At 67.9% G+C, this 11,527-nt stretch overlaps 3 protein-coding genes across 3 annotated transcripts; all 3 read left to right on the top strand.

Moving 5' to 3' along the window:
• Window positions 1-1,256: 1,256 nt before the first annotated feature.
• On the top strand, window positions 1,257-3,581 carry RHOBADRAFT_34668 (uncharacterized protein). Its single transcript, XM_018413217.1, has 5 exons — window positions 1,257-1,733; window positions 1,804-2,121; window positions 2,199-2,500; window positions 2,647-2,967; window positions 3,048-3,581. The coding sequence occupies exons 1-5, from the start codon at window positions 1,481-1,483 to the stop codon at window positions 3,492-3,494; spliced, it is 1,641 nt and encodes a 546-aa protein (XP_018273231.1). The 5' UTR covers window positions 1,257-1,480; the 3' UTR covers window positions 3,495-3,581.
• A 1,587-nt stretch (window positions 3,582-5,168) lies between these two features.
• On the top strand, window positions 5,169-8,558 carry RHOBADRAFT_52124 (uncharacterized protein; the record flags this gene model as incomplete). The annotated part of the gene is made up of 3 exons (XM_018416179.1): window positions 5,169-6,053; window positions 6,158-6,483; window positions 6,557-8,558. The coding sequence occupies 3 exons, from the start codon at window positions 5,169-5,171 to the stop codon at window positions 8,280-8,282; spliced, it is 2,937 nt and encodes a 978-aa protein (XP_018273230.1). The 3' UTR covers window positions 8,283-8,558.
• Window positions 8,559-8,901: 343 nt separating this feature from the next.
• On the top strand, window positions 8,902-10,616 carry RHOBADRAFT_52123 (uncharacterized protein; the record flags this gene model as incomplete). The annotated part of the gene is made up of 3 exons (XM_018416178.1): window positions 8,902-9,046; window positions 9,118-10,325; window positions 10,390-10,616. 3 exons carry the CDS (start codon window positions 8,902-8,904, stop codon window positions 10,552-10,554), a joined length of 1,518 nt encoding a protein of 505 aa, XP_018273229.1. The 3' UTR covers window positions 10,555-10,616.
• Window positions 10,617-11,527: the final 911 nt, after the last annotated feature.

Here is an 11,527-nt window from a genome sequence, read left to right as displayed (position 1 = left end):
CGCGGCCGTCTCCTCCAGACTCTCGGACACCGCGGTTTCCGTAGCTTTTTGCGAGCAGGCCGTTCTTCTCTGCACGAAACTCTCGACACACAGCCTCGCTACAAGGCCTCATTGGCGCGAGAACTGCGAGAGCCTTTCATACTAGCTCTCGACGACGACGACGGCGGCGGCGGTCGCTCAGGGTGGTGGAAGAGTTTCATAGCTGACGACAGCTACAACAGGACGAGGGGCGAGGCATTCGCGGCTGCGACAGCTCGAAAGAAAGTCGAGGAAAAGGTCGGGCCGAGGGAGAAAGAGCGAAGAAGAGGCTCGGTCGGCTCGCGCCCGTCAACGGCAGTGAACCAGAACACGAGCGCGAGCCTGCCGGCTGAACGATCTCGTACCACAAGGGGTAGAGTCCCGGCGAGGGCGAGGGCGAGAGCGGCGGCGCGGACTCGTAGTCGACGGCCGAGCCGACCGGGATGTCGGCGAGGTAGAACGGCGCGCCGAGCGTCGCAGGCTTCTCCCCGGGCGCGAGGCAGTCGCCGAGCGCCTCGTCGAGCTGGAGCGAGCGCATCTGCGGGCACGTGTGCTGCGGGCCGGCAGCGGCGCCGGGCGAGCAGCCGTCGAAGGCGCTCGCGTACGCGCCCTCGGCAAGGAAGCGCGGAAGCGGCGGCGAGCTGTATTCGCTCGAGTGCGCCGAGCTGTTCAACGAGCTGCTCATGGTCGACCAGAAGGACGAGGTGCCGCCGGGAGACGACGAGCGCGATGCGTGGTGCGAGGGCGCGGAGTCGAAGGAGGGCGAGAAGGGCGCAGCGCACCCGAGAAGGGCGCAGCCGTAGCGCAGCACCCTCATAGGCGTAGCGCGCACAGCAGGACCTCGGCCGGGGCGGTCGTGGGAGAGAGAGACGGCGCGGCTGATGAAGATGGCGAGAGGGCCAGAGGTGGACGTTGCCGGGGGCTTGAGCCGCGCGCTCTGATGTCGGGGCTCTGCAGAGCGAGCTGGGCACCATCGGGCGGGCTCAAGAGGGCAGGGTGCGCACGAGCGAGATGGGCGAGGTCGACCAGACTGAGCACGGAGCTTGACCCTTGCTCTCTCCACCACCCCTCGCGCACCGCTGCCGAGATGTCGCCTACTGAGCAGCCTGTAGCAAGCACCTCTGCCGCCGCCCTCGAGGCCAAGAAGCGGAAACGCAAGCGCACCCACGCCAAGAAGCCCTCGTCCACCTCCGACACCGCCGCCGCCGCTCCCTCGTCCGACGCCGCCCCGGCACCTGCGCGCGCCGCTGCCGCCCCCGAGCCAGCAGACGACGACGTCGAGCCGCTCATCCACCCGTTCTACGAGCCCGAGCCCGAGGACAAGGAGGACGCCAGCGACCGCAAGAAGCAGAAGAAGCGCGCGGCGGCCACGCCGGGCGGCGTCCCGGCCGGGTTCGAGGTCGAGCAGGAGACCGGTGGAGCGGCCAGGACGGGCGACGCGGCGGCAGATGCGCTCGCGCTCATGACCGGGGCCAAGCCGGCGCCCGAGCCTGTCACGCTCGACTTCGCGTCGCTCGACCTGTCGGACGGCACGCGCAAGGCGCTCGACGGCATGGGTTTCTCCAAGATGACCGAGGTGCAGGCGCGCACGATCCCGCCCCTGCTCGCCGGCAAGGACGTGCTCGGAGCGGCCAAGACGGGCTCGGGCAAGACGCTCGCGTTCCTCATCCCTGCCATCGAGATGCTCAACAAGCTCAAGTTCAAGCCGAGGAACGGTGCGTCTCCTCCTCTCGCTCCTCTCGATGGAAAGTTGGCCAGAGCACTGACTCGGGTTCTCTTGCGCAGGTACCGGCGCCATCGTCGTCTCGCCGACCCGCGAGCTCGCGCTGCAGATCTTCGGTGTCGCCAAGGAGCTGTGCGAGCACCACAACCAGACGTTCGCCATCGTCATGGGCGGCGCCAACCGCAAGGCCGAGGCCGAGAAGCTCGCCAAGGGCGTCAACCTCCTCATCGCCACCCCGGGTCGCCTTCTTGACCACCTCCAGAACACCAAGGGCTTCGTGTTCAACAACCTGCGCGCGCTCATCATTGACGAGGCCGACCGCATCCTCGAGATCGGGTTCGAGGACGAGATGCGCCAGATCATCAACCTGCTGCCCAAGGGTGCGTCGCTGGCGTTCCTCCTGTTCCTGTCCTCGACTTGGCCGTCGAGCTCACCTGTCTTGCCCCCGTCCTCGCAGAGAACCGCCAGTCGATGCTCTTCTCGGCGACGCAGACGACCAAGGTGACGGACCTTGCCCGCATGTCGCTGCGGCCGGGCCCGCTGTACATCAACGTCGACACGAAGAGCGAGACGTCGACGGCCAACAACCTCGAGCAGGGCTACGTCGTGTGCGAATCGGACAAGCGCTTCCTCCTCCTGTTCACGTTCCTGCGCAAGAACCTCAAGAAGAAGGTCATCGTCTTCTTCTCGAGCTGCAAGTCGGTCCAGTACCACGGCGAGCTCCTGAACTACATCGACGTCCCGGTGCTCGACCTCCACGTGCGTCCTCGTCTCTCTCTCTCTCTCTCTCTCTCTCTCTCTCTCTCTCTCTCTCTCTCTCTCTCTCTCTCTCTCTCTCTCTCTCTCTCTCTCTTCGGCTCTCGCTCGAGTCGCGGCTACTGACCCTCGTCCTTACGGTCCTGCAGGGCAAGCAGAAGCAGCAGAAGCGCACCAACACGTTCTTCGAGTTCTGCAACGCGCCGACCGGCATCCTCCTGTGCACCGATGTCGCCGCCCGTGGCCTCGACATCCCCAAGGTCGACTGGATCATCCAGTTCGACCCGCCCGACGACCCTCGCGACTACATCCACCGCGTCGGTCGTACCGCCCGCGCCGGCAAGCAGGGCAAGAGCCTCCTGTTCCTCCTCCCGAGCGAGCTCGGCTTCCTCCGGTTCCTCAAGGCGGCCAAGGTCCCGCTCAACGAGTACTCGTTCCCGAACGACAAGATTGCCAACGTCCAGGGCCAGGTGCGTCCTCCTGTCCTCTCCCTCGCCCGGTCCCGTCCGGCACGAGCGTCGACTGACCGCCGCGGTGTCTCCTCCCACAGCTCGAGAAGCTCATCGCCAAGAACTACTACCTGCACCAGTCGGCGCGCGACGGGTTCCGCGCCTACATCCAGGCGTACGCCTCTTACTCGCTCAAGACGATCTTTGACGTGACGGCGCTCGACCTCGCCAAGGTGGCGCGCGCGTTCGGCTTCTCGACGCCGCCGAGCGTCAACATCAACGTCGGCCGCAGCGTCAAGGGCGGCAAGAAGCGCAAGGACCACGCCGGCGGTGCGGGCGGGTCGGGCTCGGACGACGACGACGACGAGAGCGACGACGACGAGGAGACGACGAGGGAGCGCCGGGCCAAGATGGCTCGCCGCGGCGGGTCCAACAACGCCAAGAGGCGCGAGCTCGAGGGCGGGAGGAAGCAGGAGAAGGACTTTTACCGCGAGGGGGCCGAGCGGAGGGAGAAGCTCAAGAGCGGCGGCACGCAGTGGAGCCGCTGAGCGGTCGACGTCGGTCGGCGTGTACCAGTCTGTCGCATAGAGTGTGCTCTCCCTCTTTCGTTGTATCGTGGCACTCGTTCGCGTCTCTGCTCGTCGTCGAGGAGAGGAGAAGGCGCAGCGTCTCTCTCTCGTGCTGCGCGCTTCCTTTTCGCCGCTGCTGCATGCGAGCGGGCCTTCTGGCTTTGCCTGCCGTCGACCCAATGCCGAACCCGCTCGAGAGAGACCGACGAGATGAGCGAGGCGCCGCAGGACGCGCCGAGAGCGTCTCGCCTGCTCAGACCTCTCCTTCTCGCTGCCCTCCCTCATATCCGCCGAGGCCATGGCCATGCTAGTCAGCAGCATGCCTGCAGCCCTCCCGCCATCGGTCAGCGACCCGCCCATCGTCCAGAGCCGGACTCGACGCTCTGGACCTTGCTTCCCTTGTTCCCGTCGTCGCCCTCACCTCGCTCTTCCTGCCGCACTTTCACCCTCGCCATAGCCGCCAGCACTGCCAATCTACCGCTACATCGCACCCTGCACCCTGCCCTCGCCCACCCGCCTCGCCCGTCGAGCTTCCACCAACCTCAGCCCTCGCCGTCCGCCCGATCGAGCCGACTCAGCTCCGCCCCTCGAGCTCTCTACAGCTGGTGCGCCCTCTCTCTTCCTCTCTGGAGTACACCGGTAGACAGGGGAAGCTGATCAGGCCCGAGCAGCCCTGTGCAGGCAGCCAGAGTCGGCGGAGCGTCGCCAGAGCTGGAGCAGCCAGTCGGCCCACGGCAGTTGGCGGGCCATACTCCAGCTGTAGCGACTCGGCTTGAGCTTTCGAGCGCCGAGTGCGCTAGCCCGCTTGCCATGCCTGCTGTCAGACGAGGCGCAAGGGTCGCCTTCCCCCGCACTCTGGGGCCGTGGCGCACAGAGAGGTGGCCCTCGTCGGCGGCTCTGCGCCTCGAGCCTGTGCTTTCCAAGCTGTGCAGAGCTCGCTGCAGCACCTCGCTGGCTCGGCTCGAGCTCTGTACGACGCGAGCTCGCGGCGTTCGCCCGTTGGTCGAGGCCAGCTCGAGCCCGGCGGCCCGCGAGCAGGTCGCATCTACCAGCTCAGCTTCACCGCTCCTTGGAGGCCAGCTGTGCCTCGCCACTTGCTCGCCACCGTCCATTGACCCGCCTACGACCAGCCGATCACCGCCGGAGCCACTCGTTCGCCTTCGCCGTCGACCACGAGAAGACGTGGCACACGGTCCCACCTCGTCGCCTCGACCTCGCCAGGCCACAAGGAGGCGCGCAACAAGCATCTGTGAGTCTTGGTACCTCTCTCGTACCCCTCTCGACCTTCCAGGAGGCGCGTGGGAGGATGTGGGCCGGGTGCATCGGACCACGACCCTCATCTTGTCTCAGCATCGCCGACCGTGTTTGCTCGTCGACGAGGGCTCGCGACCGCGTGCTGACTCGTGCTCTGGACCCAGCAGTCCTTCAGCCATCCACTGCCGCCGCAACCGCCGCGCCACGACCCGTCGTCACCGAGAGCCGGTCCCCCTCCTCCCGCCGTCCCCTTCGTGCCTCTCTCTCGCCCGCACGCCAACAAGGTCCGCCACGGCCTGCCTGAGCCGGTCCAGTACCTGTACCTGTACGACTCGACGCGAGCCGCGACCGTCGCCGTCGCCTCACGTCAGCTGAGCGAGCCGTTCCTCGCGCGCCGCCATGGCCAAAGGTTCGGGCCGGTTCCGCAACCGCAAGCTCGGGTTCAAGACCCGCATCAACGTCGAGGTCGGCGTCGTCATCGAGGATGACCCACTTGACGCCGATCTCGACATCGAGGACGACAAGGCGCACAAGGGCGTCGAGACGGGCGTCGACAAGGACGAGGAGGGCGAGGTCCACCTGCAGCAGGTCATCGCGTCGGCGGCGGCCTACGTCGGTGGCACCCCGTCACGCGCCGACAAGGGCAAGAAGCGCGAGGCGGCCTTCATCCCGACCCGCTCGAGCCAGACCATCCCCGAGGCCGAGTACCGCGCGCTGTACTCGACCGGCTACGTCGACCCGATCTCGTACATCCGGTTCTCCGACACGGTCGAGGACACGCAGAAGGGCGCGATCGGCTACACGATGGACGAGGACGACGAGGACTGGCTCGAGGACTTCAACGCGCAGTTCCTCCCCGGCGCCAAACCTCGGCCGGCGACGTCGAGCGCCGCCGACGACGTCCCCGAGACGCCCGGCGGGAGCGGTCGAGGCGGTCGCAAGAACAACAAGCACGTCGTGTCGTCGCCGTCGGGCGCCGTCGCCGGTCCTTCCTCGGCCTCGTCCTCGGCCGCGCTCGACGCCCTTCCTCCGCCGACCGCCGCCCTGTCCGAGGACGACTTTGAGCAGCTCATGGAGCTGTTTGAGCAGACGACCGAGCGCAAGGCGCCGATGGCGCACGTCAACCTGTCGCTCATCCCTCGGCTCGACGACATGGACGAGGCGCTCCTCGACCCGCTCACGCCCGAGCTCGCCCGACTACGCCCGTACGCGCGCGAGGTCTACGTCCACTGGCGAGCGAGGAGAATCGCGAGGGGCGGCAAGTCGGTGATCCCGCAGCTCGACGTGCGTCCCGCTCTCTCTCGTCCTTCTCGTCCCCTCTCCTGTCCTCCTCCTGCGCCACGGTCACGAGCCCGTCCCTGACTCGAGGGCATCTCTATGTCACGCAGTACGACGAGTCGAACGAGCAGAACCCGTACGTCTGCTTCCGGCGGCGAGACGTCAAGACGGCCCGCAAGACGCGCCGGTCCGATCAGCAGAACCTCGAGCGCCTCGTCCGACTGCGCAACGACCTGTACGCCGCACATGCGCTCCTCGTCAAGGTGCAAGAGCGCGAGCGCATCAAGCTCGAGGCGCTGCAGCTCGAGCGCGCCATCTTCGACCAGCGGTGCGAGATGCGGGACCTCAAGCGGCGGTTGAACGAGCCCGACGGCGACGAGGAGCTCCTCATCTCGCGGCGGGAGAAGAAGCGCAGGCGAGAAGAGCAGGTCGCCGGGTGCGTCCTCGTCGTTCCTCGCACTCTTTTCCTCGTCCGCCCGACTGACCCGTCCCTCCTCTTCCCTCTGCAGGAGCGCTGTCCGGGTCTCGCTCCGCAAGACCGACGTCAACGTCCTCACCCCGGCCTCGCTCGTCCTCCCGCTCGAGGAGCTCCAGGCGCGCAAGCAGCGCAACGACCTCATCCACAAGCAGGTCGAGCGCGACCTCGCCCGCAAGCGCCAGGCCGACGCCCAGTGGGACGACTGGACCGACTCGGCCTACATGGCGCGCCCGCCACCAACGCCCGCACGGTTCTGGCGCGCCGTCGAGCCCGTGCCCAACTCGGTCCCGTTCAACGGGCCGGCAGGTCGGCGCGAGGCGCTCGGCTTCGCGACGCAGTACCAGCCGCCGATCGGGCGCGTCCGCACGAGCTTCCGCAAGCGTGTCGGCCGCGGCGGGCGCATCCTCCTCGACCGCATCGGCGCCGTCAAGCGCGACGACGACGACGAGCCGGCGCTCAAGCGGGTCTCGCTCGACGGCGACGGCGACGCGAGCGATGCCGAGGGCGAGGAGGAGGACGAGTGGCTCGCGGCCCGGCGGCGAGAGCGGCTCAAGTACGACACGGACGCCGGCCTCGACTTTCCCGCCGCCGACGAGCCGACCCTCGTCGACGACTACGACCTGCCGTACCTCCTGCGGCGCATCGCCCTCCTCAAGCAGGCCGACATCGAGTCGCTCACGCTCGACTCGGCCTACCTCGACGAGGCGTTCCGGTACGCGGCGCAGGACCCGGACAAGAACACGCCGGCGCCCGTCGTCGTCGGCCGCCCGCCGCAGCGTCCGCCGCTCCAGATGGCGCCGACGCAGGCCGCAGCAGGTGCGAGCGCCGCGTTCGCCCAGGCGCAAGCTCAAGCGCAGGCGCAGGCCCAAGCGCAGGCCCAGGCGCAGGCCCAGGCCCAAGCGCAGGCGCCGGGCGCGAGTGCGGCGTACGCGCAGGCCCAGGCGCAGCTCGCGCAGCAGCAGGCGATGCGGCTCGCTCAGCAGCAGCAGGCGATGCGCAAGCAGCAGGCGCTCGCCGCCGCTCCGGCCGCGGCTGGCGGCACGCCCGACTCGATGCGGCGCACGCCGTCGCAGTCGGGTGCGAGCGGGTCGCCGCACTCGCCGCTCGCGCACAACGGCATGCCGCTCGGCGCGGTCGGCATGAACGGCGTCGTCGTCGGCCAGGACGGCAAGGGCCAGGTCATGCTCTCGCCCAACTTTGCCGCCGCCCAGCACCCGGGCCAGCTTCCTCCCTCGCCGCTCGGCGCCAACGGCATGCCCCTCCCTCGACAGGGCGTCAACAGCCTGCCTCCCGGCGCTCGGCTCCAGGGCATGCCGTACGCCAACCCGCAGGCGCTCCAGTTCGCCATCCAGCAGCAGCAGCAGCAGCAGGCTCAGCTCGCCGCCGCCGCCGCCGCCGGGCAGCTCCAGGGCCGGCCCATGTCGTCGAACGGCGCGCCGTCTCGCCCGACGAGCGCGGCGTCGAGCCACCACCTGTCGCCGCACATGGGCGGCGGCGCGTCGCTCCCCTCGCTCTCGCCCGGCGGCAGCATGCGCGGTGCAGGAGGCGGCATGGGCACGCCGCCACCGGGCATGGTCGGGCACGGGCCCAAGCCGGGCCAGGGTCCGGGGCAGGGGCAGCAGGGGCGAGGGAGTCCGTTGACGCAGGCGCAGGCGCAGGGCCTGTACGCGGCGCAGATGGCGGCGCAGGTTCAGGCGCAGCAGCAGCAGCAGCAGCAGGCGCAGAAGCAGGCGACGCCGCAGTACGGCGGCTTCTGAGCGCGCCTCGTCCGCCTCTTCCCCTCCCTCCTCTCGCTCCTCTCCCTTCCTCCTCGACGCCTCCGGCCACCTCCTTCCGTGCTCTCTCCCTCTTTCTCCCACCTTCTCCTGTCATCGTGATCACAACAAAACCCAAAGCCGTACCTGTTTCGCTGTCGTCGTCGTTGCTCGAGGAGGAGGACGGAGGAGGAGGAGCGGGCGTCTTTGCAGGTGGATGGAGCGTGTACTTCTTGTATTGCCGTAGTGGCGCGCTCAACGCAGATGCTTCCGCAGCTCTCTCTGTCCTCGTTCGAGCCGTTGCGAGCTGTCGAAACGCTCCCAGAAAGAGCGAGACAGGCGAGGACGACGCGTCGCGACGGAGGAGAGGCCAAACAAGCGAGCGAGGCATCCCACAGCGCTCGTGCTGCGGCTGTACGAAGCTGGATACACTTGCAGATGCATGCTCGAGAGGTTCAGCTCGTCAGGCGGCACAACTGGAGAGATGCGAGGGTGCGAGCGACGAGCCCAACAGCTCGGCGGCGACGCTCTCCTCTTCTCCTTCCACCTCGCTCTCGCGCCTCGAACCGGCGCCCTGCACGACTAGAGCCCACCGACTACACACCAGCACCCTCGTCCCACCATGCTCAGCGACGTCTCGAACCGCGCGCCCGCCCCGTCCTCCCGCGAGCCGTCCTCGTCGCTCGCAAACAGCAAGCGCCCTCTCGACCTCAGCTCAGAGGGAGATGCCGCACCGCCTCTCAAGCTCTCGTACAAGCGTACTCTCGGTGCGTCCTAGCCACCTGGATCTCTACCGCGTCCCTGCGAGCTCACCCCCGTGTTTGCCCCCCTCTCGCAGCTCCGACCTCATCGTCCTCCTCGCCTCGCGGCGGCCTGAGGTCATCGTCGCCGTTCTTCCAGCGCAACCGGCTCGAAGCGTTCGACCTGCCGACCTCGCCAAGTTCGGCCTTCGACACCGACAAGCAGCTCGTCCCGACCTCGCCCATCCAGCGCTTCTCGTCCCTCGCCTCCCTCCCGCCCTCGTCCCCCTCGTTCGGCCTGAGTGCCCTCCCGACACCGAGCACCGCCGCTCTCGACGACCTCGTCGCCGCCGCATCGGGCGCAGTCGCCTCGCCTTCTTCGGCGACCCCCACCTCGCGCGACTCGGGCCTCGATACCCCTCGTCTGTGGCACCTCGAGCGCGGCACCGTCCTGTACTTCGGTCGCAAGGCGCGCAAGGCCCTTCCTCGCGATCGCGCAACCACCGTCACCCACGTCCCTGTCGTCCTCCCCAAGTCGGCCAAGAACGCGTCGCGCATCCACTGCTCGGTCCGCATCGTGTCGCGCGTGGAGCAGGAGCTCGACGGCGCGCTCGAGGTCGAGGTGCGCGTCACGGGCCAGAACGGCATGAAGGTGGACGGCAAGGTCAAGAAGATCGGCAGCGTCGTCGTCCTCGAGAAGCAGGCTGGGCAGGCGGTCCGGCTCAAGTTCTGGGGCTGGGACGCCAAGGTCCTCGTCGCCGAGTCGGAGCTCGGTCTCGACGATCGCGATGACGACGAGGGCCTCCCGGCGGCCCGTCGTGCGGGCCTGTCGTACCTCGATGACGACGACGACGACGACGACGCCCTGCGCCGCGCACGCTCCCCCTCTCGGGCGTCCTCGCCCGCCTACAACTACTCGAACGACCACGGCCTATCCCCCGAACCCGAGAGCGCGCCCGCTGGCCCCCTCGTCCCTCCTCGTCCTCCCTCGTCTACCTCTTCCACCTTCGCCGCCGAGCGCGCTTCCGCCCTTGTCACCTCGCTCAACCTCGACCTGGCGGGCCTCGTCGCGTCGGCCATCGTCTTCCACGCGCGCTCGACTGTCGCAGTCGACGAGGTCATCCGGGCGCTCCTCAAGGAGTCGGGCGGCATGTGGCGCGTCTTGAGCGACGACGACGACGTCGTCGAGCGGCGCAAGGAGACGCCCGAGGGCGAGGGCAACGCCGTCGCTGCGTGGCGTACGATCGTCGAGAACGTGCTCGTGCACGAGAGCATGTTCGGCATGATCGACAACGCGGGCCTCAAGGTGCGCCCCCTCCCTCTGCTCCTCCGTCTTCGAGCCTCTCTGACTGCTTCTCTGTGCGACGCAGGACGCCTCGGGCCACCCGATCCCGCCGCACTGGTACTACATCCCCGACCAAGACCCCTCCGCCGACCGTGTCGCCGCGCTCGAGCCGTTCGTCAAGCGCGTCCGAGGCGCAAGGAGCAAGGCGGCGAGGTACTTCTGGGCCAAGCCGAGCCTGCGCAAGCGCTAAGGGTTGTCACATGGAGGGAGGAGCGGGTCGTCTCTTTGTTATCCTTGCAACGGCGAGCTCTGTTTCTTCGCGCTCTCGATGGTGGGAAAGGCTGTCGCGAGGGAGAGAACGAGCCGGGTCCGGCGCAGAGTCGCGCGGGCGGTACCGGTAATTGTCTGCAGCTTTCGGCCCATTGTCGAGTACTCGTCTCGATAGGTCGATCGAGCCACGAGTGCCCAGGAAAGAGCGAGGTCTGAGCGCGAGAAATCGACTTCCTCCTCCTCGACCTGCTCTCGAGCGCAAAGTCGTGCGAGCGGTACCGGTAATTGTCTGCAGCTTTCGGCCCATCGTCGAGTACTCGTCTCGATAGGTGGATCGAGCTACGAGTGCCCAGGAAAGAGCGAGGTCTGAGCGCGAGATATCGACTCCCTCCTCCTCGACCTGCTCTTGAGCGCGCACATTCCCGCAGCTCGTTGAGCCCGTCACGCACGTCGAGCCTCTGTCCACTGATGCTGCACGATGCTGTACAACGCGTTTCTAGAGCTGTGAAGCAAGAGCGGAAGCGCCGAGGGACGACGAGCTGCGGCGCTTTGACCTCGATTCGACGCTCGGACCGCTCGCAAAGGCCAGCGCACAGTCGCCGGGCCTCTCGATCTACACTCTGACGAGCCGTTGAGCGAGTCTCGAAGGTGCAGGAGGAGACTCGGGAGCACAGCTCGAGCAAGCAGCTCCCCTCTCCTCCTCTCGAGCTCGAGTCGGCCCTCTCTTCGCGCTCTCTCTGCTCGCGAGGCCTCGCTACTGGGCAAAAACTCTCCCAGAGCTGCCTCACAGTCCAACCCGAGCTCTGCGGCAGCAGGACAAGAGGGCAGAGCAGCGACAAGGTGGGGAAGTGGCGAGCCGAGCCAGCGCGCGCGTCCTCCTCGTCCGACGTTTTTCCTCGCTCCTCGCTCGCCATCTCGCGCAAGGGGGGTCATGTAAGGTACCCAGACGTGCA

This window comes from Rhodotorula graminis (genome assembly GCF_001329695.1).
Source record: "Rhodotorula graminis WP1 unplaced genomic scaffold RHOBAscaffold_3, whole genome shotgun sequence".
In the NCBI taxonomy this organism is placed as follows: Eukaryota; Fungi; Basidiomycota; class Microbotryomycetes; order Sporidiobolales; family Sporidiobolaceae; genus Rhodotorula; species Rhodotorula graminis.
Note: the sequence above shows the minus strand (reverse complement) of the source record. Positions and strands in the feature narration are given on the sequence as shown.

Coding starts and splice junctions, on each gene's coding strand:
- RHOBADRAFT_34668 (XM_018413217.1), top strand. CDS start 1,481: ATGACCGGGGCCAAGCCGGCGCCCGAGCCTGTCACGCTCGACTTCGCG. Junction 1,734..1,803: donor CAAGTTCAAGCCGAGGAACG/GTGCGTCTCCTC, acceptor TCTCTTGCGCAG/GTACCGGCGCCATCGTCGTC. Junction 2,501..2,646: donor TCCCGGTGCTCGACCTCCAC/GTGCGTCCTCGT, acceptor ACGGTCCTGCAG/GGCAAGCAGAAGCAGCAGAA.